This window comes from Callithrix jacchus, chromosome 10 (genome assembly GCF_049354715.1).
Source record: "Callithrix jacchus isolate 240 chromosome 10, calJac240_pri, whole genome shotgun sequence".
Lineage (NCBI taxonomy): Eukaryota > Metazoa > Chordata > Mammalia > Primates > Cebidae > Callithrix > Callithrix jacchus.
In genome coordinates, this window is record NC_133511.1 from 18,135,671 (window position 1) to 18,161,305 (window position 25,635).

General features: G+C 40.1%; 1 protein-coding gene and 1 pseudogene across 9 annotated transcripts in view; one reads left to right on the forward strand and one right to left on the reverse strand.

Annotated features, from left to right (window-relative positions):
• KMT2A (lysine methyltransferase 2A) overlaps positions 1–25,635 on the forward strand; it is a 90,878-nt gene that overhangs the window by 47,920 nt on the left and 17,323 nt on the right. For 4 of the 8 annotated variants that reach the window (XM_054241320.2, XM_054241325.2, XM_054241323.2 and 1 more), the window contains 22 exons: positions 237–614; positions 936–1,009; positions 2,367–2,498; positions 3,048–3,161; positions 6,465–6,611; positions 7,613–7,708; positions 7,944–8,064; positions 9,014–9,136; positions 9,570–9,754; positions 10,599–10,772; positions 11,816–11,926; positions 12,221–12,294; positions 12,910–13,103; positions 13,472–13,578; positions 14,798–14,935; positions 15,205–15,363; positions 16,126–16,243; positions 16,650–16,728; positions 17,799–17,959; positions 18,485–18,667; positions 19,202–23,447; positions 24,316–24,396. In XM_054241320.2, coding sequence (XP_054097295.2) covers positions 237–614; positions 936–1,009; positions 2,367–2,498; positions 3,048–3,161; positions 6,465–6,611; positions 7,613–7,708; positions 7,944–8,064; positions 9,014–9,136; positions 9,570–9,754; positions 10,599–10,772; positions 11,816–11,926; positions 12,221–12,294; positions 12,910–13,103; positions 13,472–13,578; positions 14,798–14,935; positions 15,205–15,363; positions 16,126–16,243; positions 16,650–16,728; positions 17,799–17,959; positions 18,485–18,667; positions 19,202–23,447; positions 24,316–24,396 — 7,195 coding nt within the window. The remainder of the gene's footprint in view (positions 1–236; positions 615–935; positions 1,010–2,366; positions 2,499–3,047; positions 3,162–6,464; positions 6,612–7,612; positions 7,709–7,943; positions 8,065–9,013; positions 9,137–9,569; positions 9,755–10,598; positions 10,773–11,815; positions 11,927–12,220; positions 12,295–12,909; positions 13,104–13,471; positions 13,579–14,797; positions 14,936–15,204; positions 15,364–16,125; positions 16,244–16,649; positions 16,729–17,798; positions 17,960–18,484; positions 18,668–19,201; positions 23,448–24,315; positions 24,397–25,635) is intronic. The other 4 variants (XM_054241322.2, XM_054241324.2, XM_054241321.2 and 1 more) reach the window with 3 other exon arrangements.
• LOC103796047 (ubiquitin-ribosomal protein eL40 fusion protein pseudogene) lies at positions 21,938–25,006 on the reverse strand (annotated as a pseudogene). Its single transcript, XR_013523073.1, has one exon. The product of XR_013523073.1 is annotated as a ubiquitin-ribosomal protein eL40 fusion protein pseudogene (transcript).

The window sequence follows — 25,635 nt, forward strand, 5'->3', positions numbered from 1 at the left end:
ACATTTTATCCATTCATCTGTTGTTGGACACTTAGGTTGCTTTCAAATCTTGGCTATCATGAATAGTGCTGCAATAAACATGAGAGTATAGATATCTCTTTGATATATTGATTTTCTTTCTTTTGGTATATACCTAGCAATGGGATTGCTGGTTCATATGGTAGCTGTATAATTCTATTTTAAATGAAATTATTTTCACTTATAGATAGATGTTGTTGTTGATGTTGTTTCCCCAGCTGTGAAAAAGAAAGAGAAAAAGTCTAAGACCAGTGAAAAGAAAGAGAACAAAGAGAGCAATGTTGTGAAGAACGTGGTAGACACTAGTCAGAAACCTACCCCATCAGCAAGAGAGGATCCTGCCCCAAAGAAAAGCAGTAGTGAGCCTGCTCTGCGAAAGCCCGTGGAAGAAAAGCGTGAAGAAGGGAATGTCTCCACCCCTGGGCCTGAATCCAAACAGGTCACCACTCCAGCTTCCAGGAAGTCAAGCAAGCAGGTCTCCCAGCCAGCACCAGTCATCCCCTCTCAGCCACCTAGTACAGGACCGCCAAGAAAAGAAGTTCCCAAGACCACTCCTAGTGAGCCCAAGAAAAAGCAGCCTCCACCACCAGAATCAGGTGAGTGAGGAGGGCAAGACAGAACTGCTGAACCACAAGTACTAAGAAAGAAGCACTGATGTCTCAAACAGCATTTGGAAGCAGGAAATGTATGATTTTCTTCAGTTCAAGAAAATCAACTCTCTTTCTAACTATTATATGTAATAATAAAGAAACAGAAACGAAAAACCCGTTAAATTGGAGGTATTGTTTTAATTTCCTGTTGAAAGCCTAGAGTTTAAATAGTTTTTTATTTTTTCTAATTCCCCTTTCTTCACAGGTCAGTCAGTCCTAAAGTAGTTGTTGCCAGCATCTGACTGCAATTTATTCTGAATTTTTTAGGTCCAGAGCAGAGCAAACAGAAAAAAGTGGCTCCCCGCCCAAGTATCCCTGTAAAACAAAAACCAAAAGAAAAGGTGAGGAGAGATTCGTTTCTCTGCCATTTCTCAGGGATGTATTCTATTTTGTAGGGAAAAGCCTTATCCTTGACTTCTATGTAGATGGCAGTGGAATTTCTTAAAATTAAGAAACTTCAAGTTGAGGCTTTTAGCCAGGCACGGTGGCTCCCTCCTGTAATCCCAATACTTAGGCTGAGGTGGGAAGATTGCTTAAGGTCAGCAGTTCAAGAACATAGCGAGACCCTGTCTTTATTTAAAAAAAAAAAAAGTTAGCCAGGCATGGTAGCACTTGTCTGTAGTCCCAGGTACTCAGGAGCCTGAGGTAAAAGGATGGTCTTGAGACCAGTAATTTGAGACTGCAGTGAGCTATGATTGTACCACTGCAGTCCAGCCTGGGTGACAAAGAAAACACTGTCTCCAAAAAAAAAAAGTTTAGGGTTCACCAGGTGCAATGGCTCAAGTTTGTGATCCCAGCACTTTGGGAAGCCAAGGTGGGCAGATCACTTGAGATCAGGAGTTCAAGGCCAACCTGGCCAACATGGAGAAACCCTGTCTCTACCAATGATACAAAAATTAGCCAGGCATGGTGGCAGGTGCCTGTAATCCCAGCTACTTGGGAGGCTGAGGCAGGGGAATTTCTTGAACCTGGGAGGCAGAGGCTGCAGTGAGATAAGATTGTACCACTGTACTCCAGCCTGGATGACAGAACAAGACTCCATCTCAAAAAAAAAAAAGTTTAGGGTTTAGCCTGTTTCTTTTTTGGTCTCTTCCTTGTTGCTTTTCCTTCTTTGTGGTCCCATATGTTCTAGCCTAGGAATCTGCTTATTCTAAAGGCCATTTGGCATAATTATTTTTTGACCCTAACATCCTTTAGCAGTATTTGTCTGTAAAAATCACCCTTCCCTGTGTTCACTATTTTTATTTATTACAGATCAAGAGATAGTATAGTGGCTCATATCTATAATCCCAGCACTTTGGGGTGCCAAGGTGGGAGAATCACTTGAGGCCAGAAGCTGGAGACCAACCTGGGCAACATAGTGACACCCAGTTGCTATAAAAAATTTAAAAATTAGCTAGGCGTGGTGGCATGCACCTGTAGTCCCAGCTACTTTTGAGAAGCTGAGGCAGGAGGATCCCTCAAGCCCAGGAGGTCTAGGCTGCAGTGAGCTATGATCATGCCACTGTACTGCAGCCTAGACAACAGAGCAAGACCCCATCTCTTAAAAAAAATCTTCTGAAGATTATTTCTCTGTTTATGTTAGAAACATGTTTTTTAGATCTGTTAATAAGATTTGTCATTTGCATTATTACCTGTTACAAATGTAAAGGCGAATAGGGTGTGATTTTGTTCTATATTCATCTTTTGTCTCCTCAGGAAAAACCACCTCCGGTCAGTAAGCAGGAGAATGCAGGCACTTTGAACATCCTCAGCACTCTCTCCAATGGCAATAGTTCTAAGCAAAAAATTCCAACAGATGGAGTCCACAGGATCAGAGTGGACTTTAAGGTAAACGTGTTCAGCGATCATCAAGTATATTGAGTGTTATGGACTTTGAATAAAGCTACCAAAGGTGTTGAAAGAGGAAATCAGCACCGGCTGGGGAAATGAAAAAGAACTCCCATTAACAGATGGGTTTAGCGCTCTGAGAGCTTTGGTCAGTGTTGTGAGGTCACTATTTTGAGGTCACTATTTGTAAACTGACTGCAGAACGTAGGTAATGAAACATTCCTACCTATCTTGAGCAGTATTGGAGGAAGTAATTCCTTCACATGGAAAGTATCAAACCATGATGATTCCTTGAGTTAGCAAAACTGTAAGGGAAATTCAGTCCCAGTATATCTTTGCAATATATGCAATATGAATTGAACAAATAGGGGTGAGCCTTTTAATAGTCTGAGATTAAAACTTTTTAAAGCAGCAGTTATTTTTGGACTCATTGGAATGAAATACTGTTGACATTCTGATGTCACACTAATTTTATGCTTTTCATCCTTATTTTCTATCCAAAGTTGTGTAATTGTAAAACTTTCCTAAGTGACCTTTCTCTCTCCACAGGAGGACTGTGAAGCAGAAAATGTATGGGAGATGGGAGGCTTAGGAATCTTGACCTCTGTTCCTATAACACCCAGGGTGGTTTGCTTTCTCTGTGCCAGTAGTGGGCACGTAGAGGTAAGGCATCCTGCTTCTTTGTACACCAGAAAGCACATAGATTATTTTTCTGTGGCTGAAATTACTATAGTCTGTTTTGTTGGTATTTAGCAGGTATTATCCCCTATTTAAACCAGCTAAAGAAATGTTTTGAAGTTTTTTAGAGATTTTAGGAAGAAATCTATTAGAATAGCAACGTTATTGAGAGTAAAAAGATCAATAATCCCATTTCTCTTAAATTCAGTCTTCATTTGAGTTCTGATCTTTCTGTTAGATGTCTAAATAAGAGAAAATAATGATACAGTGTGCTATTAAAAGGGGTGTTATTGATGATTGTTTTATACTGTATATGAAAGCCTCTTTGTCTATAAAGAGCTCTTACCAATTTACAGAAAGGAATGACATCCAGTAAAAAAAAAAAATAGGCAAAAGACATAGATAATTCACAAAACTAGAAATAAATACATGCTGGGTGGCAGGGAGGAGGTGAAGGGAGGGTGTCTGTTTTTTAGCCCTCTATGACCAAAAACTTGAAATTAAAGCATGATAAAAAAGGATCCTGAATAAATGGGGACTTCCTGTTGGTAGAAACATAGATTAGTTGCAATCTTTCTTTCTGAGAGAATTATTTGGAAATATGTATTTATCTTTAAAATAGGTATATCCTCTAACATGCAATTGCATTTCTAATACTTATGGATATAATTATATAAATTGGCAAATCTGTATATATAAAAGAACTGTTCATTTCAATATTGTTCATGATAATAAAAAACTGGAAACAACCCAAAAGCCTATCTATAAGGAGCCTGGGTTAAAATAAATACAGGGCACATAAAATGGCAAATATGAAGTCCTAAAGTCGATAACATAGATTGGTGTAATTAGGTTGGTATAAAAGTAATTGCAGTAATAACATGGAATTGTGTCCATGACAGATCACTGAGTGAAAAGAGCAAGTTACAAGATAGTATATAAAGCACAATCCCATTTTAGTTTGGAAAAGTGTTTTTAAAATATATATCTAGAAAACAATCTGGAAGGATTCACACCAAAATACTAAGAGTGTGGTTAGATTATGGGTGACCTTTATTTGTTTCTCTGTTTTGTTTTTTAATCTTTCTGTTTTTTCTCAGTGAGTATGTATCATCTTTACAATGAGAAAGAGAAAAGTAGCACAATTTTGAATAGGAAGCAGTAGTTTGTCATTTATAAGGGACAGATCAATTCTTTACAATTCTTAAATTCCTGGCAGATACCTCCTTGGCTTATTACTTATCACATAAGATATGGATTCAAAGGAGGTAAAAAAAAATCCAGGTTGGATGCAGTGGCTTACACCTGTAGTCCTAGCACTTTGAGAGCCTGAGAGGCAGGAGGACCGCTTGAGCTCAGGAGTTCAAGACCAGCCTGAGCAACATAGTGAGACCTTGTTTCTACTTAAAAATAAAATAAAATAGCAGGCATGGTAGCATGTGCCTGTAGTCCCAGCTACTCTAGTTCCAGCTGCTTGGGAGCCTGAGGTGAGAGGATCGCTTGAGCCCAGGAGATCAAGGCTACAGTGAGCTATTGCTGCACCACCACACTCCAGCCTGGGCAACTAAGCAAGACTCTATTTCCAAAAAAAAAAAAAAAAAATCAGAAAATCTGAATGTTGAAATCTGAATGTTGAGCAATCAGTGAACCTAGTAACAAACTAGCTAAGAAACTCAATCCTTCCCACTTGCTATTCCAAGTTATTTACTAACAAAATTACAAATTGTTGCCTGGTATTCATTTATTAAGCAAATACTCTCTTGGTCCCTATTAAAAACAACTTACTGTTCTAAGTGCAGGAGTTGCTTCAGCTATCATTGAGACTGAGAATATTCAGTCTACAAGTGCCAGGGGTCTTTTCCCTCCTAATATAGTGCTTTATACCCATACATATGATACATAAGGAATAACTTATTTTTATAGTACCAGTCCTTCAACTTCTGGGATTTTTTTTTTCAGGGTATAATTGTTCTGATTTAAATTCTTTATAATTGTGCATAACAATCTCCCGGGAGTCCTGAAAAATGAATTAGAGAAGGAATAGCCTGCTGACTGCATGGCACTCCTAAAGCATGACCAGTGCTTCCATTCAAATTTTTAAACTTACATTGACCATTTCAGACTTAAAAAAACTACAGGAGTTGTACAAAGAATTATATGTACCCCATACCAAGATTCCCTAAGTGTTAATATGTTTCTCTGTATGTACATTTTATAAAATAACAAATACATATATACATTTTACTTGTAGATACACATTTATCTAAACATTTGAGAACAAGTTGCAGATATATTCCCTTTTACCTCTAAATATTTCTATGTGTATTTTTAAAAATCAAGGACATTTGCTTATATAACCATGGTATGTAATCACCAAATCAGGAAGTTAACATTGGTACATTACTATTAACTGATCTATAGACCTTATTTAGGTTTGACCATTTGTTTCAATAATTCCTTTATGGCGAAAGAAAATTCTGGATTATTCTAATTAGTATTTTTGAAGCTCTTATATCAATATGAAAATAACTTATTTCTAAAATTAGAAATGGAGGCCAGGCACAGTGGCTCACACCTATAATCCTAGCACTTTGGGAGGTTGAGGCAGGCAGATCACAAGGACAGGAGATCGAGACCATCCTGGCTAACACAGTGAAACCCGTCTCTACTAAAAATACCAAAAATTAGCCAGGCATGGTAGCACATGCCTGTAATCCCAGCTACTCGGGAGACTAAGGCAGGAGAATCGCTTGAACCTGGGAGGCAGAGGTTGCAGTGAGCCAGGATTGCACCACTGCACTCTAGCCTGGGCAACAGAGTGAGACTCTGTCAAATAAATAAATAAACAAACACATACACATGTACATACATACATACGAATATACATACATAAAATTAGAAGTGAGAAGGACAAACCCGAGCTTATAATTGTTTAGTATACTTACTATAGAAAACCTTTAAACCCTCCGTATTTCCCCCACCCCTCTCCTTTACATTTCCATAGTCTTTGTTCATACCACTCTTAGGGCACTTAGCATGTTGTGTTAAATCTTGGATTATATTTATTTTGTTACTTTATAATCCCCGTTATTACCACTTTAGTACTCTGAATCTCCCGCAGTGCCCAATACGTACTTTTTTACAGTTATTGCTTAATGAATATGTATTGAATTAAATATCTATCAGTGGACTACTAATACTAAAACCCAAAGTATATTAAGAAGGGTATGGTTGATTATTTTGTTCTACATATTATTTGATATATCTTCCCATGTTCTTACTATACAGTTTGTGTATTGCCAAGTCTGTTGCGAGCCCTTCCACAAGTTTTGTTTAGAGGAGAACGAGCGCCCTCTGGAGGACCAGCTGGAAAATTGGTGTTGTCGTCGCTGCAAATTCTGTCACGTTTGTGGAAGGCAACATCAGGCTACAAAGGTACAAACTTGATAATAGAACTACAGTTGGAGCTCTGTATCAGTGAGTTGTGTATCCGTGGACTCAACCAACCTTGGATTGAATATATTTGGGAAAAAATGAGTAGTTGCCTCTGTACTCTCCGTGAACAGACTTTGTTTTTCTTGTCATTATTTCCTAAACAATACAGTATTAACAACTATTTATACTGTATTAGGTATGATAAGTAATCTAGAGATAATTTAAAGTATATGGTGGGCAGATCACTTGAGGCCAGAAGTTTGAGACCAGCCTGAGCCAACATGGTGAAACCCTGTCTCTACTAAAAATACAAAAAATTAGCCAAGTGTGGTGGCGGGCACCTATAGTCCCAGCTACTTGGGAGGTTGAGGCAGAAAAATTCCTTGAACCTGGGAGGCAGAGGTTTTGATAAGCCAAGATTGCACCATTGCACTCCAGCCTGGGTGACAGAGTGAGACTCCATCTCAAAAAAAAAATTATATAGTAGGATGTGCACCGGTTATATGCAAATGCTGCACCATTTTGTCTAAGGGACTTGAGCATCCATGGACTTTGGTGTCCTCTGGGGGTCCTGGAACCAATCCCCCACAGAAACCAAGGATGACTGTGCTTAGAGTATTGCTTTCTTTTTCTATCACTATTTCTGCCTTCCAATTAGGATTTTGTATCTATATTATTTCTCTTTTCACTTAGTCTGTCTTTAGTATTTAATTGGGTGTAATCAGTTCCTATTTTGTGTTTTAATTTTGGGAGTATAGCAGAAAACATGATATTGAATAAAATTCCAAAAATAAGTCAGATCTACCTAATAAGAATACTCATCACTAAGTGCCTTTGGCCGGAAACAAATCTCAGTGCTTTAATTGGTGGTAAATAATGGATGAGGAAATTTAAACTGTTATGGTTGTGTGTTAAACTTACTTGCCAGTGGGGTACTAAGTAATAGGTGTTGGGTGAAGGTAATATGATGCCCCTCTTTTGGCCATTACATTTTCTTACAGCAGCTGCTGGAGTGTAATAAGTGCCGAAACAGCTATCACCCTGAGTGCCTGGGACCAAACTACCCCACCAAACCCACAAAGAAAAAGAAAGTTTGGGTGAGTATACACACGATGCTATTTTATAGAGAACCGTAATGAGACTATTGGGCTTATGTAACTTGTATTACAAAAATCTCTGCCTGAAGATATCAGTATGACAATCTTTTTATCTCATTACTAGGAAATCATCTCAGTAGAGAAATTAAATCTAGAAATTGATGCACTTGAGATCTTTTTAGTTAAGATATTAAAAACAATAAATTCCTATTGAGTTTCTTTTCTTCTTTTCCAGATCTGTACCAAGTGTGTTCGCTGTAAGAGCTGTGGATCCACAACTCCAGGCAAAGGGTGGGATGCACAGTGGTCTCACGATTTCTCACTGTGCCATGATTGCGCCAAGCTCTTTGCTAAAGGTACCCAAAAAAGCCAGTTTTGCGCACTTCTGGAGGTTGCACTTGGTATTTTGGAGGTGAACCAGACTCTCTAGTGAAATGAAATAAAGTCTTACACATTATGTCAAGGATACCATTTACACACATTTACTAAGTTCCTATTTAGAACTTAGCAACTAGAAATGTCTTGTTAGTGTATATGGGAAGTGATAAGGGGACTTTTCATTATAACTAACCACAAAGAAATCCTCTAAGCTAGTATTTCCCAAAGTGTGGTATATATGTCATACATTTGATTATTTCAGAAATGATTTTAGTTGGTACCTAAACATTGTCTTTTAATACTTATGTTAGAAAAAAATTAATGTAACTAATACATTAAGCCTATTATTTTACTGACTTAGGATAATCATATAAAGTTCACTATTAAAGTTATTTTAAGTAAGATAAGCAGATCAGCTTGAAGAAGTTCATTAAGTAAAAAACAATAGAGGAGATCTCTATGTATAAAGAAAATTCATGAAAGTTATACAGAGTACTGCATTTTAGGAAGTACTCCTCTCAATTTGAATATAAATGCCCTAGAAATAAGGAAAAAGCTTACATGTACTATTTTCAGCTTCCATATTGCCACTTCCTTTTAAATATTTAAATATTTCTTTTACACGTGTAAGAAAGTTCTCTCTTCCATTCTTTTCTATTGTTTTATCTTTAAAATCTTACCTCATGACCTTTATACATGAGTCTAAGGAAAACTAGTAGCATATGAAGCTTTGTTGTGAATATTTGAGGGTTCAGAATAATCTTGACACTGCAGATGTGTGAACATTCCATAGTAGATCCATGCTGGTGTTTGTAAGCGATTCCAGAAGAATATAACTTTAGATTGGGTTGGTATATGCAAGTCAAGATCCGTAAAAACACAGGTATGTGAGCCAAAGCACTGCTGTAAACTTTGCTTTGCTTTCAGGAAACTTCTGCCCTCTCTGTGACAAATGTTATGATGATGATGACTATGAGAGTAAGATGATGCAGTGTGGGAAGTGTGATCGCTGGGTCCATTCCAAATGTGAGAATCTTTCAGGTACAGAAGGTTGGAGTCTTTTTATTTCAGTTTTCTTCTTCCTACATACTATGCCATTTATAAGCCTCTAGAGCACTTTAAACCTAAAATCATGGTTATTTTGTTATTTGAAGTCTCTAAATTTATTTTTTGGTCTCTAGAATAAGCAGGCATTGTGTTATATATTTGTGCTGACTTATCTTGAATATATGCCTTTAAAGTATTTATTTGGTGTCCTTTGTGGGTTCCATAACCTGTTGATTCTCAATAACCAAATTCAGGATTAGTGTTAACTAATAATGCCACTTTTTGAGATCAATATGTGTGATATCCATGAGGATATTAGAATCTTAATGTGGTTCCCAATATGCAGCTTTATAGTAAGTTCAGTGGAATAGTTTCCTCTTCTTCCTCTCTCCCATTCTTCAGAGGACCTCATCATGGTAGGTTTTTGTTTTCTTAGATGAAATGTATGAGATTCTATCTAATCTGCCAGAAAGTGTGGCCTACACTTGTGTGAACTGTACTGAGCGGCACCCTGCAGAGTGGCGACTGGCCCTTGAAAAAGAGCTGCAAATTTCTCTGAAGCAAGTTCTGACAGCTTTGTTGAATTCTCGGACTACCAGCCATTTGCTACGCTACCGGCAGGTAAGCCAAGTCTCATTTTTCTGAGAGCTTGTTCTTAGGTCGTTTTTAATCTAGTATTTTTCTATTTCATTTTCTTTTTTTTGGTTTTTTTTCCTCTTTTTATTTATTTCATTTTCTTAACTTTTGTTACTTGTTTTGGCTATAACCATTAGGAAAATACTTGGGCCAAGAGTAGGACCTTCTAAGAAATAGGAAGGGTCTTGTATCTTCAAAGGTCTTGCAGTTATAATGAGAAATTTGGGCTTTATACTCTGAAGGTGATAGGGAGCCAGTGAAGCACATCACCCAAGACAGTAACCTGATCAGAATTGCTTCTTAGAAAAAATATTATTCTGGCTGGAGTGGAGAGGAAGGACTGGCTATGCCTGAGCCTAGAGGCAGGATTAGTAATTAGGAGACAGTTATGGTAATCGATTTGAAAAACACTTTTCTGTCTATGGATGTTGTGAACTTTACACATTTATAAAGTAGTCATTAGAAGAACCATATGGATCACGTTAACTCAGAGCTAGGCTGCTGTTTTATCTTTTAATAGAGCTCCATTTTTGAATAGGAAAATTAGCTGCTTTCTAAGTTATACTCAAAAGGAACTGAACACAGTTTCAGCTTCTTCATACTAGGTTTGGAAATTATCAAGAAAAGCTCCTAAGTTAGCTTAGCTAAGCTATTACATAACAGTCTCACTTTAACTTTCCTTTTCTATTTGAGAAATTTGATTATTTTCATGTTCTTTGGGTTTTATAATATGAATCATTCCGTACCATCTTTGTTAATTTTAATAGAATTTGCATGGACACCTTGGTTTTAGTGTTAGATAAAAACAACATATCTTTCCTGGCAATAGGCTGCCAAGCCTCCAGACTTAAATCCCGAGACAGAGGAGAGTATACCTTCCCGCAGCTCCCCCGAAGGACCAGATCCACCAGTTCTTACTGAGGTCAGCAAACAGGATGATCAGCAGCCTTTAGATCTGGAAGGAGTCAAGAGGAAAATGGAACAAGGGAATTACACATCTGTGGTATGTTTCTGCAGCCATCAGAATTTCAAGCGCCATTGTAGCTTCCTCGGATCTCTGGGGATGAGGCTGCGTATAAGTAAATTTAAAAATCATTTGTATTATCTTTAGAAATGTCACATGGCTTTAGATGCCTAAAAATGTATGAGTTTTATTTTAGCTTTGCATTTCAGAAGAAGGGTTATCATAGGGAAGGTAATGTCTAAAAATGGTTCTTCTAGTTGGCTTTCATCTCAGTTTTCTGACAACTATTTTTATATTGCAAGCAAGCACTAAGAACTGTTGATGGGAAAATGCTAAGAGAAATTAATTGTTTCTCCCTCCCCTTTTGAGATCAGATCTGAATAATGTACCTTTCTCTATAAGGTCTTCATTTGTAGATAGATGCCTATTAATTTTATGATTTTAAGAATGTATAGGAAATGATCATTTCTTATCTCATGGTCTGTATTTGCTATTCTATTGTTTATTTATTATTATGATGATGATTATTATTACTGAGAGGGAGTCTCTCTTGCCCAGGCTGGAATACAGTGACAAGGTCTTGGCTCACTGCAACCTCCACCTCCCATGTTCAAGTGATTCTCCTGCCTCAGCCTCCTGAGTAGCTGGGATTACATAGGCATGCACCACCATGCCCGGCTAATTTTGTATTTTTAGTAGAGATAGGATTTCACCATGTTGGCCAGGCTTGAACTCCTGACCTCAAGTGATCCACCCACATCAGCCTCTCAAAATGCTGGGGTTACAGGCGTGAGCCACTGTTTATTTTAATCCAAATTAAAAACTATGGACCTGCTTGGGTAATTTATCATGATATAGCCAGTTTATTTGCATTCTTACCTCATTAGCCTGGCATCTCTTAATTGCCACAGGTTAATTGTGAATTGAATCTCTAAGGTCTCAGCCAAACAGAATTATGCCACATTGAAATAGCGTGTGAGTTTTCTGTTTGTTCTCTGTGCTGGATGATTAGGGAGGGAAGAGGAAATGGTTTGGAGAGCACACTGTTTTAAATATAATTAACATGTTGTTTTTGTATACAGTTGGAGTTCAGTGATGATATTGTGAAGATCATTCAAGCAGCCATTAATTCAGATGGAGGACAGCCAGAAATTAAAAAAGCCAACAGCATGGTCAAGTCCTTCTTCATTCGGGTGAATGATATTACTAATTCATGTTTTTGATGCTTACCTATAAGTACCCCGTGAATACAATGAACTTGTTCTCTTCTACTTTTTGGTTTGTCATGTGTATAAAACATCTTGGTTTAATTTGATCCTCTGATTCTTTGAGAGGAATTTGGTAAAGTTGCCAGAGTGGATGAATCTTTCCCTTGGTGGCCTGAAATTATCCTCGTATTGACGGAGAAGCTGGTTTGAAGTTTTGTTTTTCATGTGATATCTAAATGAATGTTTATATACTTACATTTTGTTTGCATTTTCTTTTAGCAAATGGAACGTGTTTTTCCATGGTTCAGTGTCAAAAAGTCCAGGTTTTGGGAGCCAAATAAAGTATCAAGCAAGTGAGTAAATTTAGCGTAACTTTTCTTTTCTCATCAACTAGAAATCTGAGAGTTCTCATATTTCTAGACTGTGGTTTTCCAAAAGGTTTTAATATTAGAAATGAATTGGTTGAAATGCCTTTTCAGTGCTGTTTTGAGGACTACACTTAATGTTTATTATTGGCGATTGCCTTTTTGCTCTTTACTTTTGTGGGTTTTTTTTTATGGTAGGGAGCTTGGTTTAATTGTGACAAATGTACAATACATGCATGATATAGCCATGTAGCTGGCCTTGTTATAAATGGATTCTGTTTTACTGATAGTTCAAGTGGTGCTCTGTACTGCTCTTGATTTTCCATATGTAACCTTTAATTTTTATTCCAACAGATTATTTAGATTTTGGTAGGGTTATCATTTGTATCGGCAAGTTTGACCAAGAGTCATTATGTTGAGATTTTTTTTTAAAATCCTAAGTTCTGTGTACTTCAGCAATTTTCAAATGCTGTGACTTGTTCTTATATTCTGTGGACGGCCCATACATGGGGCAACAGATGATATCAAGAATTTGGTTATCTTATATGGTTCTAGGTATACTGTAGGAGTTCAATAAATGCTTGTTGAATTGATTATTTTCAGCAGTGGGATGTTACCAAACGCAGTGCTTCCACCTTCACTTGACCATAATTATGCTCAGTGGCAGGAGCGAGAGGAAAACAGCCACACTGAACAGCCTCCTTTAATGAAGAAAATCATTCCAGCTCCCAAACCTAAAGGGCCTGGAGAACCAGACTCACCAACTCCTCTGCATCCTCCTACGCCACCAATTTTGAGTAAGTCACCAAAGGGAGAGCCGTCACATATTTTCCTCTAGATGCAGATGATTGACTTCATGAATCCAAGTTACTAAAATTAGATATACTTGGATATCAGAAAGGAATTTTCAGGTCATCCTTAAATGTAATACCATCATTAATTTTGCTTCACTTGAGGTGTTAATGAGGACTTGATATAAATACAATTGAGTATTGTAATATAGATGATGAGATAGCATAACTCGGATCACTTTTTGAAAAGTGGTTATTTTATAGGGGTAGGCTATGTGAGCTGAATTGTTTAGCTTTTTTCCTGGAAATCAGACATAATATTGCCAATTTTAACTGACTCTCAAGGTACTGATGGGAGTCTTTTGGATTTCAAGGTACTGATAGGAGTCGAGAAGACAGTCCAGAGCTGAACCCACCCCCGGGCATAGAAGACAATAGACAGTGTGCGTTATGTTTGACATATGGTGATGACAGTGCTAATGTAAGTACTGTGTGACACAGGGCCCTAGTTAATTCATATCCCAAAAGAACTGTTTGTCTTTGTGTCCATGCTTGATGACTGGGTACCATTTATTTAATGAACTTACAAACTTTTAAATTATAATTTTTATTTATCTATAACTTATAACTCACATGTAACTTTTATTTACTTGTCACTTAGTTCACAGCACTTGGAGTTTTTTAATGACTGATTTTGTTGATTAAAAGGTGATTGATTTGCCTTAAATTAACCCCTTGATGTCTAGTAGTTTCTGTTGGAAGTTCCTCAAGAATATTTTGTGAAAGTTAGTAAAATCTAAGTTGCATATTAAAAAAGCTTGTGTTTCATGTAGGATAGCAGAATGGTTAGGAGCCCCAGTTCTGCCACCTGCCTGAATACGTGTCTGTGCTTAACTGCCTACTTACTGACTTTGGCAAGTAGTTTATCCTCTCTGACCCTCAGTTTCATCTTAAAAATGAAGATAGTAATGCTTACCTCAGAGTGGTTGTGAGGGTTAAATGAAATCATACCTGTAAAGCCTCTATTTAGTGTCTGGCGCACATAGTAAGCTTAGAGTTTTTTTAAAAAGGTTTTAAATACAATCTGAGGGAACTGGCTTTGAAATATGGTTTACAGCCATCAGTGCACAGTTTATAAATTTACCACATATTGCTCTTTTTGTTTGTTTGTTCTTTTGAGACTAGGCCTCACCCTGTCAGCCAGGCTGGAGTACAGTGGCACGATCTTGGCTCACTGCAAATTTGGCTTCCTGGGCTCAAGCGATTCTCCCACCTCAGCCTCCTGAGAAGCTGAGACCACAGATGTGCACCACCATGCCTGGCTAATATTTTGTTTGTTTTGGTTGAGACGGGGTCTCCCTGTGTTGCCCAGGCTGTTCTCGAACTCTTAAGGTCAAGTGGTCCTACCACGTCAGCCTCCCGAAGTGCTGGGATTACAGATGTGAACCACCACGCCCAGCTCATTTGTTTTATTCTCTGGATTTGTAAAATAGTTCTAGTCTGTGGAAAAAGTAATCTAGAAAAGAAGGAAATGGAAACAGAGCAACATTGAAAAATGAATTCTGATTTATCTGTGTCTCCCGCATTAAAGAATTAAGTTGCTTTCTTGAGGTTATCTTCACTGAGGAAAAGCTAATGCCTAGAGAAACCTCCTTTGGCATTATATTCGTTAGGAAAAAAGAAGTCTCTTTATTTTATAGGATGCTGGTCGTTTGCTATATATTGGTCAAAATGAGTGGACACATGTAAATTGTGCTTTATGGTCAGCGGAAGTGTTTGAAGATGATGACGGATCGCTAAAGAATGTGCATATGGCTGTGATCAGGGGCAAGCAGCTGGTAAGACCTTATGGGCAAATTTTATGAAAGAGATTCCCTCTCAGTTTCCAGATACTAAGTTCCTGTGGGTGAATATGGCCTCATTGATATTTTTCACAGTGCCATCAGGGTAGTTAGCCAACAATTATTGATATATGTAATTCAACAGACTTCCAATAGATAAAACGAATTGTAGGAACCGTAGAATGGGATGAGTCTATAGAGGAGATGGTAAATGTCTTAAAACATCTGAAAGTCTGAATAGGGCTCTGTTCTTTCTGGATTTTTAGAGATGTGAATTCTGCCAAAAGCCAGGAGCCACCGTGGGTTGCTGTCTCACATCCTGCACGAGCAACTATCACTTCATGTGTTCCCGAGCCAAGAACTGTGTCTTTCTGGATGATAAAAAAGTATATTGCCAACGACATCGGGATTTGATCAAAGGCGAAGTGAGAGAGTTTTAGTTTCTTTTTTTTTAAAAAAAAACAGACTATTTTTTAGAGCAGTTTTAAGTTCACAGCAAAATCGACTGGAAGGTACAGAGGTTTCCCATATAGCCCCTGCACCCTCATATGCACAGCCTCCCCCATTATCAGCATCCCCACCAGAGTGGTGCATTTGTTAAAATGGATAAACCTACACTGGACACATGATTATCACCCTGAGTCCATAGTTCACATTAGCGTTCACTCTTGGTGTTGTATATTCTATGGGTTTAGACAAATGTATAATGACAGATATCCATCATATGGAGTATTTTCACTTTAAACATTCTCTGCTCTGCTTATTCATCCCTGCCTCTTCCCAGCTCTGGGCAACTATGGATGTTTTTACTATCTTCATAGTCTTGCCACTTCTAGAGTTTCACATAGTTGGAATTATATAATACATAGCCTTTTCAGAATGGCTTCTTCTGCTTAGCATTTAAACTTCCTTTAAGTCTTTTCATGGCTTATTTAGTGCTTTTGAATTCTCCAGAAATTCAAAAGAAAAAAATACAAAAATATAGCAAGATGATAAACTGTTTTGCTTTTCTACTAGGTGTTCCTAAAGCCACCACCTCTTTTAGGAGATAAAGAAGTGTCTTGCTAAGTGAAACAGAAGGCTGCTATTGAGATATACTGTGTACCTTCCCCTCTGAGAGAGTCAGGATCAGGAGTATAATGTGCAAAGAGACAGCCTATTAATAGTTCCCATGGGTTTTATTTAAGGTGGTTCCTGAGAATGGATTTGAAGTTTTCAGAAGAGTGTTTGTGGACTTTGAAGGAATCAGCTTGAGAAGGAAGTTTCTCAATGGCTTGGAACCAGAAAATATCCACATGATGATTGGTATGACCTATTGGGGAAAGCTGTATGTATCATTAGGGTACTTTCTGGTCCTCAGTTATAAAATGACCCTCAGCCAGGTGTGATGGCTCATGCTTGTAATCCTAGCACTTTGGGAGGCTGAGGCGGGCGGATCACTGGAGATCAGGAGTTGGAGATGAGCCTTGCCAATGTGGCAAAACCCCATCTCTACTTTAAAAAAAAAGTAGTTGAGAGTGGTGGTGCATGCCTGTAATCCCAGCTACTTGGGAGGCTGAGGCACAAGAATCACTTGAACCTAGGAGGCAGAGGTTACAGTGAGCTGAGATAGCACCACTGCACTCCAGCCTAGGCAACAGAGTGAGACTCTCTCAGAAAAATAAAATGACCCTTATTATCTTCTCTAATCAGTTATTCTTTCCTTGTTCAGGCTCTATGACAATCGACTGTTTAGGAATTCTAAATGATCTCTCTGACTGTGAAGATAAGCTCTTTCCTATCGGATATCAGTAAGTAGCACTATAAAGAGAAGACAGCAGCCCCCCAACCTGAACACACTGATGCCACGTGCAGGTCTTTAAATGTAGAGGCATACTCGTGAGCTACTTTAAACTGCCTTTGCTAGTTCTCTGATTCATCTGCTTGTAGACTGGGACTAAAGCAGCGTTTATATTAGCTGAATCCAGGTATAGAAGTAAAGTATCATCGACATAATTTTAGAATTACTAAAAAATAAAACCTAAGTAGAAACTTAAAAACTTAAGACACAAGGTCAGTCTCTTAAGATTCCTCTAAATTCCATTCATCTACATGCAGAAGTGCAATTGTTTTTGGGGATAAAACAGCTAATTCCATGTTCCCAACTTTACATTTTGTAAGTCCTTCTAAAACTGTAAAACCCCACAATAATGATCAATTTTTTCAATAAGATTTTATAATCTTACCTATATGAAGCAAGTTGTTAAAATGTCTAACAAGCTAACAATATAAGTTCAAAATTCCCCTTCTGCCGCTTTCGCATTGGAGTCTTTTTGCAATATATGCTCCAACTTACTCTGTATTCCAATTACACAATCTGTACCCCACATTTAGCTGGCAGCTCTTCACACAAACCAGATCCACTAGCATTCAGCAAATTTGAAGCACTTACATTTCTCTTGTCACATGGGACTTTTCTCCCAAAGGAAACAACTCAGGTTTGCCCTTTATTTTATTTTTGAGCCACACTTTGTATACATTGTAAGGCACTAGTCCCTTCCTGAAGGCCAAAACTATTTTTTATAGTATTTTAATATTTTTCTTTCACTGGCTTTTAGAATATTTTACTATATTTGGTGCCTGCTTATGGTACAAGAAAAAAAGATCTTAGGCTATTTTCTGAGAGGCTAAGAAAAACCAAGGACTTCAAAAAGCTTGGAACAACCTAACTAGGGGAGTCTATACTAAGAACCCATGAAATAAAGCTAAATTCTATAATTAAGAGGACCAGGGAACCTAGGATGAAGAGAGGTTTTGACAAATGCTAGTTTCTGCCTCTGTCCTCTCCCTTATGATGATTTTCCCAAATCTGTTTACCCAGGTGTTCCAGGGTATATTGGAGCACCACAGATGCTCGCAAGCGCTGTGTATATACGTGCAAGATAGTGGAGTGCCGTCCTCCAGTCGTAGAGCCAGATATCAACAGCACTGTTGAACATGATGAAAATAGAACCATTGCCCATAGTCCAACATCTTTTACAGGTTAGTTTTGAATCAAGATGGTACTTGAGGCCGGACACAGTGGCTCATGCCTGTAATCCCAGCACTTTGGGAGGCCGAGGTGGGTGGATCACTTGAGGCCAGGAGTTTGAGAACAGCCTGGCCAACATGGTGAAACCCCATCTCTACTAAAAATACAAAAGCCTTAGCCAGGCATGGTGGAGGGCGCCTGTCATCCCAGTAATTAATCCCAGTTACTTGGGAGGTGGAGGCACGAGAATCACTTGAACCTGGGAGGCAGAGGTTGCAGTGAGCCGAGACTATGCCACTGCACTCCAGCCTGGGTGACAGAGTGAGACTGTGTCTCAAAAAAAGAAAAAAAGGGGATGGGACCTGAATGCGATTCAGGGAGGACTTGTGATTGAAAGGTAGGGGAAAAGTAATTTACTTGGGAGGTCTCATTTGCTTCTAGTTTCACATTTACCTGACAGCTGACTTTTTATTGGTTAATTTGTTTGATATTTTAATTGGGCTTTTTTAGTTAAGAGTTTTTATTTTCTGCCACAGAATGTTCAAAAGAGAGTCAAAACACAGCTGTAATTGTAAGTCCTCCATCACCAGACCGACCTCCTCATTCGCAAGCCTCTGGCTCCTGTTATTATCATGTCATCTCAAAGGTCCCTAGGATTCGAACACCCAGTTATTCTCCAGCACAGAGATCCCCTGGCTGTCGACCATTGCCTTCTGCAGGTGAAAGACTTTATTGACCTACTTGACCTAAGAAGATCAGCCCAAAGATTAAATTATAATTCTTTCAGGCAGCTTTATCTTGGTGACTTTTACTGACTGAAACTGTAGATTTCAGCCAGGCGTGGTGGCTCACACCTGTAATCCCAGCACTTTTGAAGGCTGAAGCGGGTGGATCACCTGAGGTCAAGAGTTTGAGACCAGCCTGGCCAACATAGTGAAACCCTGTGTCTACTAAAAATACAAAAATCAGCTGGGTGTGGCAGCGCATGCCTGTAATCCCAGCTACGTGGGAGGCTGAGGCAGGAGAATTGCTGGAACCCCGGAGGGCAGAGGTTGTAGTGAGCCGAGATTGTGCCACTGTACTCCAGCCTGGGTGACAGAGTGAGATACTGTCTCAAAAAATAAGTAAATAAATAGAAAATGTAGATTTCCAGTTACCTATAAATATATATAGCCAAATCATTGAAACCAGTGACTTCTACATATTTGTTCTATCTACAATAGCATTTATTACTTTCTCTCTCTCTTTTTTAGGAAGTCCTACTCCAACCACTCATGAAATAGTCACAGTGGGCGATCCTCTACTCTCCTCTGGACTTCGAAGCATTGGCTCCAGACGTCACAGTACCTCTTCCTTATCACCCCAGCGGTCCAAACTCCGGATAATGTCTCCAATGAGAACTGGGAATACTTACTCTAGGAATAGTGTTTCCTCAGTCTCCACCGTTGGGACCGCTTCTGATCTTGAATCAAGTGCCAAAGCAGTTGATCATGTCTTAGGGCCACTGAATTCAAGTACTAGTTTAGGGCAGAACACTTCCACCTCTTCAAATTTGCAAAGGACTGTGGTTACCATAGGCAATAAAAACAGTCACTTGGATGGATCTTCATCTTTAGAAATGAAGCAGTCCAGTGCTTCAGATTTGGCAACCAAGAGCTCCTCTTTAAAGGGAGAGAAGACCAAAGCGCTGAGTTCCAAGAGCTCAGAAGGATCTGCGCATAATGTGGCTTACTCTGGAATTCCTAAACTGGCCCCGCAGGTTCATAACACAGCATCTAGAGAACTGAATGTTAGTAAAATTGGCTCCTTTGCTGAGCCTTCTTCGGTGTCATTTTCTTCTAAAGAGTCCCTCTCCTTCCCACAACTCCATTTGAGGGGGCAAAGGAATGATCGAGACCAACACGCAGATTCTACCCAATTAGCAAACCCCTCTCCAGATGAAGATACTGAAGTCAAAACCTTGAAGCTATCTGGAATGAGCAACAGGTCATCCATTATCAATGAACATATGGGATCTAGTTCCAGAGACAGGAGACAGAAAGGGAAAAAATCTTGTAAAGAAACTTTCAAAGAAAAGCATTCCAGTAAATCTTTTTTGGAACCTGGTCAGGTGACAACTGGTGAGGAAGGAAACCTGAAGCCAGAGTTTATTGATGAAGTTTTGACTCCTGAATATATGGGCCAACGACCATGTAACAATGTTTCTTCTGATAAGATTGGTGATAAAGCCATTTCTATGCCAGGAGTCCCCAAAGTTCCATCCATGCAAGTAGAAGGATCTACCAAGGAATTACAGGCACCGCGGAAACGCACAGTCAAAGTGACCCTGACACCTCTAAAAATGGAAAATGAGAGTCAATCCAAAAACGCCCTGAAAGAAAGTAGTCCTGCTTCCCCTTTGCAAATAGAGTCAACATCTCCCACAGAACCAATTTCAGCCTCTGAAAATCCAGGAGATGGTCCAGTGGCCCAACCAAGCCCCAATAATACCTCATGCCAGGATTCTCAAAGCAACAACTATCAGAATCTTCCAGTACAGGACAGAAACCTAATGCTTCCAGATGGCCCCAAACCTCAGGAGGATGGCTCTTTTAAAAGGAGGTATCCCCGTCGCAGTGCCCGTGCACGTTCTAACATGTTCTTTGGGCTTACCCCACTCTATGGAGTAAGATCCTATGGTGAAGAAGACATTCCATTCTACAGCAGCTCAACTGGGAAGAAACGAGGCAAGAGATCAGCTGAAGGACAGGTGGATGGGGCTGATGACTTAAGCACCTCAGATGAAGATGACTTATACTATTACAACTTCACTAGAACAGTGATTTCTTCAAGTGGAGAGGAACGACTGGCATCCCATAATTTATTTCGGGAGGAGGAACAGTGTGATCTTCCAAAAATTTCACAGTTGGATGGTGTTGATGATGGGACAGAGAGTGATACTAGTGTCACAGCCACAACAAGGAAAAGCAGCCAGATTCCAAAAAGAAACAGTAAAGAAAATGGAACAGAGAACTTAAAGATTGATCGACCTGAAGATGCTGGGGAGAAAGAACATGTCATTAAGAGTTCTGTTGGCCACAAAAATGAGCCAAAGATGGATAACTGCCATTCTGTAAGCAGAGTTAAAACACAGGGACAGGATTCCTTGGAAGCTCAGCTCAGCACATTGGAGTCAAGCCGCAGAGTCCACACAAGCACCCCCTCAGACAAAAATTTGCTAGATACCTATAATACTGAGCTCCTGAAATCAGATTCAGACAATAACAATAGTGATGACTGTGGGAATATCCTGCCTTCGGACATTATGGACTTTGTACTAAAGAATACTCCATCCATGCAAGCTTTGGGTGAGAGCCCAGAGTCGTCATCATCAGAACTCCTGAATCTTGGTGAAGGTTTGGGTCTTGACAGTAATCGTGAAAAAGATATGGGTCTTTTTGAAGTATTTTCTCAGCAGCTGCCTACAACAGAACCTGTGGACAGTAGTGTCTCTTCCTCTATCTCAGCAGAGGAACAGTTTGAATTGCCTCTAGAGCTACCATCTGATCTCTCTGTCTTGACCACCCGGAGTCCCACTGTCCCAAGCCAGAATCCCAGTAGACTAGCTGTAATCTCAGACTCGGGGGAGAAGAGAGTAACCATCACAGAAAAATCTGTAGCCTCCTCTGAAGGTGACCCAGCGCTGCTGAGCCCAGGAGTAGATCCAGCTCCTGAAGGCCACATGACTCCTGATCATTTTATCCAAGGACACATGGATGCAGACCACATCTCTAGCCCTCCTTGTGGTTCAGTAGAGCAAGGTCATGGCAACAATCAGGATTTAACTAGAAGCAGTAGCACCCCTGGCCTTCAGGTACCTGTTTCCCCAACTGTTCCTATCCAGAACCAGAAGTATGTGCCCAATTCTACTGATAGTCCTGGCCCGTCTCAGATTTCCAATGCAGCTGTTCAGACCACTCCACCCCACCTGAAGCCAGCCACCGAGAAACTCATAGTTGTTAACCAGAACATGCAGCCACTTTATGTTCTCCAAACTCTTCCAAATGGAGTCACCCAGAAAATCCAATTGACCTCTTCCGTCAGTTCTACACCCAGTGTGATGGAGACAAATACTTCAGTATTGGGGCCCATGGGAAGTGGTCTCACCCTAACCACGGGACTGAATCCAAGCTTGCCAACTTCTCAATCTTTGTTCCCTTCTGCTAGCAAAGGATTGCTACCCATGTCTCATCACCAGCACTTACATTCCTTCCCTGCAGCTACTCAAAGTAGTTTCCCACCCAACATCGGCAATCCTCCTTCAGGCCTGCTTATTGGAGTTCAGCCTCCTCCAGATCCCCAACTTTTAGTTTCAGAATCCAGCCAGAGGACAGACCTCAGTACCACAGTGGCCACTCCATCCTCCGGACTCAAGAAAAGACCCATATCTCGTCTACAGACCCGAAAGAATAAGAAACTTGCTCCCTCTAGTACCCCTTCAAACATTGCTCCTTCCGATGTTGTTTCTAATATGACATTGATTAACTTCACACCCTCCCAGCTTTCTAATCCCAATCTGTTAGATTTGGGGTCACTTAATACTTCCTCTCACCGAACTGTCCCCAACATCATAAAAAGATCTAAATCTAGCATCATGTATTTTGAACAGGCACCCCTGTTACCACAGAGTGTGGGAGGAACTGCTGCCACAGCGGCAGGCACATCAACAATAAGCCAGGATACTAGCCACCTCACATCAGGGTCTGTGTCTGGCTTGGCATCCAGTTCCTCTGTCTTGAATGTTGTATCCATGCAAACTACCACAACCCCTACAAGTAGTGCATCAGTTCCAGGACATGTCACCTTAACCAACCCAAGGTTGCTTGGCACCCCAGATATTGGCTCAATAAGCAATCTTTTAATCAAAGCAAGCCAGCAGAGCCTGGGGATTCAGGAGCAGCCTGTGGCTTTACCACCAAGTTCAGGAATGTTTCCACAACTGGGGACATCACAGACTCCCTCTACTGCTGCAATGACCGCAGCATCTAGCATCTGTGTGCTCCCCTCCACTCAGACTACGGGCATAACAGCTGCTTCACCTTCTGGGGAGGCAGACGAACACTATCAGCTTCAGCACGTGAACCAGCTCCTTGCCAGCAAATCTGGGATGCATTCTTCCCAGCGTGATCTTGATTCTACTTCAGGGCCCCAGGTATCCAACTTTACCCAGACAGTAGACACTCATAATAGTGTGGGTCTGGAGCAGAACAAGGCTTTATCCTCAGCTGTGCAAGCAAGCTCCACCTCTCCTGGGGGTTCTCCATCCTCTCCATCCTCTGGACAGCGGTCAGCAAGCCCTTCAGTGCCAGGTCCCACTAAATCCAAACCAAAAATCAAACGGATTCAGCCGCCTCTAGACAAAGGGAATGGCAAGAAGCACAAAGTTTCCCATTTGCGGACCAGTTCTTCTGAAGCACACATTCCAGACCAAGAAGCAACATCCCTGACCTCAGGCACAGGGTGAGAGAGCCAAATACTAGCTATGCTGGGTCTGTGGGATTTCATGCTGGAAACTAGGGGCTGTTAATGTGGTAGCCTTCTAGGAGAGACACTCTTCTGTTCAAGCTGCATTACTTGGGAGTTTTCTGGGTTTTGACTTTCTTTCTCTCTGAGTGGTTATGTATATAGCAAAATGTAGTTCCATCCATGGGCAGTTTGTCTCTTGGATAGAACCACATCTCTCATTACTTTTTGCCCTGATTTTAAACAATGTTGCTGTTTGCTCCTGTTTCTTTTTTACTGGGGCTTATACTAGGGAATGATTATTCTTATCTTGAGGGCAAAGCTCCCTATTGTAGATCCACATAGGGTCCTTTTTTTAAAACTTTATCATTGAAAGCCAAGGACAGTGGCTCGTGTCTGTATCCCAGCGCTATGGAAGGCTGAGGCAGAAGGACTGCTTGAGCTCAGGAGATCAAGATCAGCCTGTGCAACATAGTGAGACCCTGTCTAAACAACAAAAAATTTAAAACATTAGCTGGGTGTGGTGTTGCACATCTGTAGCCCTAGCTATTCAGGAGGCTGAAGTGGGAGGATTGCTTGAGCCTAAGAGTTAGAGGCCAAATGAGCCATGGTCATACCATTGCACTGCAGCCTAGGTGAAGTACACCTATGTAGCCACCACTCAGATCAAGATACAGAACATTTATAGCAACCCAGAAGGCCCTTGTGCCCCCTCAAACTATTCGAACCTTTATGACCTTAGGTCAGTTTTCTGGCTCATAGACTTTATCAGATCCTGATAGAGCCATCTCTTTGACCCACCTCCACATTTGGTATATATTTACTGGTTGTATTTTTTTAAAAGATACAAATGCCTGTGTTCCAGGACTCCAGGAGCAGAGGCTGAGCAGCAAGATACAGCTAGTGTGGAGCAGTCCTCCCAGAAGGAGTGTGGGCAGCCTGCAGGGTAAGCTGAAGAATTTGTCCTTTAAGACGAAACTCAGTTTTGTCCACCTCATTTAAAAAATAATTCTTCCTGATTCACATTGATAATTGTTTTCTTGCCAAAGTTTTTTTTTTTTTTTTTTGCTGCTCCAGTCAACCAAAGGGACACTTTATTGAGGCTCCAGGGCCATGGGGCCTGGGCAGGAGGCTGCCCTTCCAGGAAGGAAGAGGTTTATTTGACCTTCTTCCTGGGCGCAGGTTGTTGGTGTGGCCACACTTCCTCTTGCGGCAGTTGACAGCACAGTGGTGCAGGCGAGCATAGCATTTGCGGCAGATCATCTTGTCGCAGTTGTATTTCTGGGCAAGCTGGTGGAGGGAAGGCTCAATGCCACCTCGCAGGCACAGTACCAGGTGCAGGGTGGACTCTTTCTGGATGTTGTAGTCTGAGAGCGTGCGGCCATCCTCTAGCTCTTTGCTGGCAAATATCAGATGCTGCCAGTCAGGTGGGATACCCTTCTTGTCTTGAATTTTGGCTTTGACATTCTCAATGGTGTCACTGGGCTCGACCTCAAGGGTGGTGGTCTTGCCTGTGAGGGTCTTCACAAAGATCTGCATCTCTGCGTCTGCAACTCGGCCACCTCTCTGAAGAAAAAAAGCCAAAGTTTTTTTAATTAGGAATAATACAGGCTTGTAAACAAACAAACAAAAAAACCACAGAATAATTGTTTAAATAATTAATTATTTAATTCCCTAGAGGTGGTGATTAGCAATAACAGATAACAGAAGATAACAAAGATAAAAACAAATTATTAGCAATGGCCACCTCTAGGGAATAATCTATGCAGACACTTCTATGCATATACAGATATACATGGTATATATATGAATATGTTTACACTTTTTTACATAGAGGAATACTGTACAGACTGTTTTGTATTTGATTTTTCACTTATGTACATCTTTCTGTGTCAATACATATAGGTGTGCTTCACTTTTTAAATAGCTGCCTCCAATTCTGTTGTATGAACCTACAGTAATTTAATGAGTCTTAATTGATATACATTTGAATTGTTTCCAGAATTTATTTAGTTTTAAAAAGTAAAAATTGGGGCTGGGCACAGTGGCTCATGCCTGTAATCCCAGCACTTTGGGAGGCCAAGGCAGGAGGATTGCTTGAGCCTAGAGTTTGAAACCAACCTTGGCAACACAGGGAGACCCTATTTCTACAAAAATTAAAAACTAGCCAGGCACAGTGGTGCAC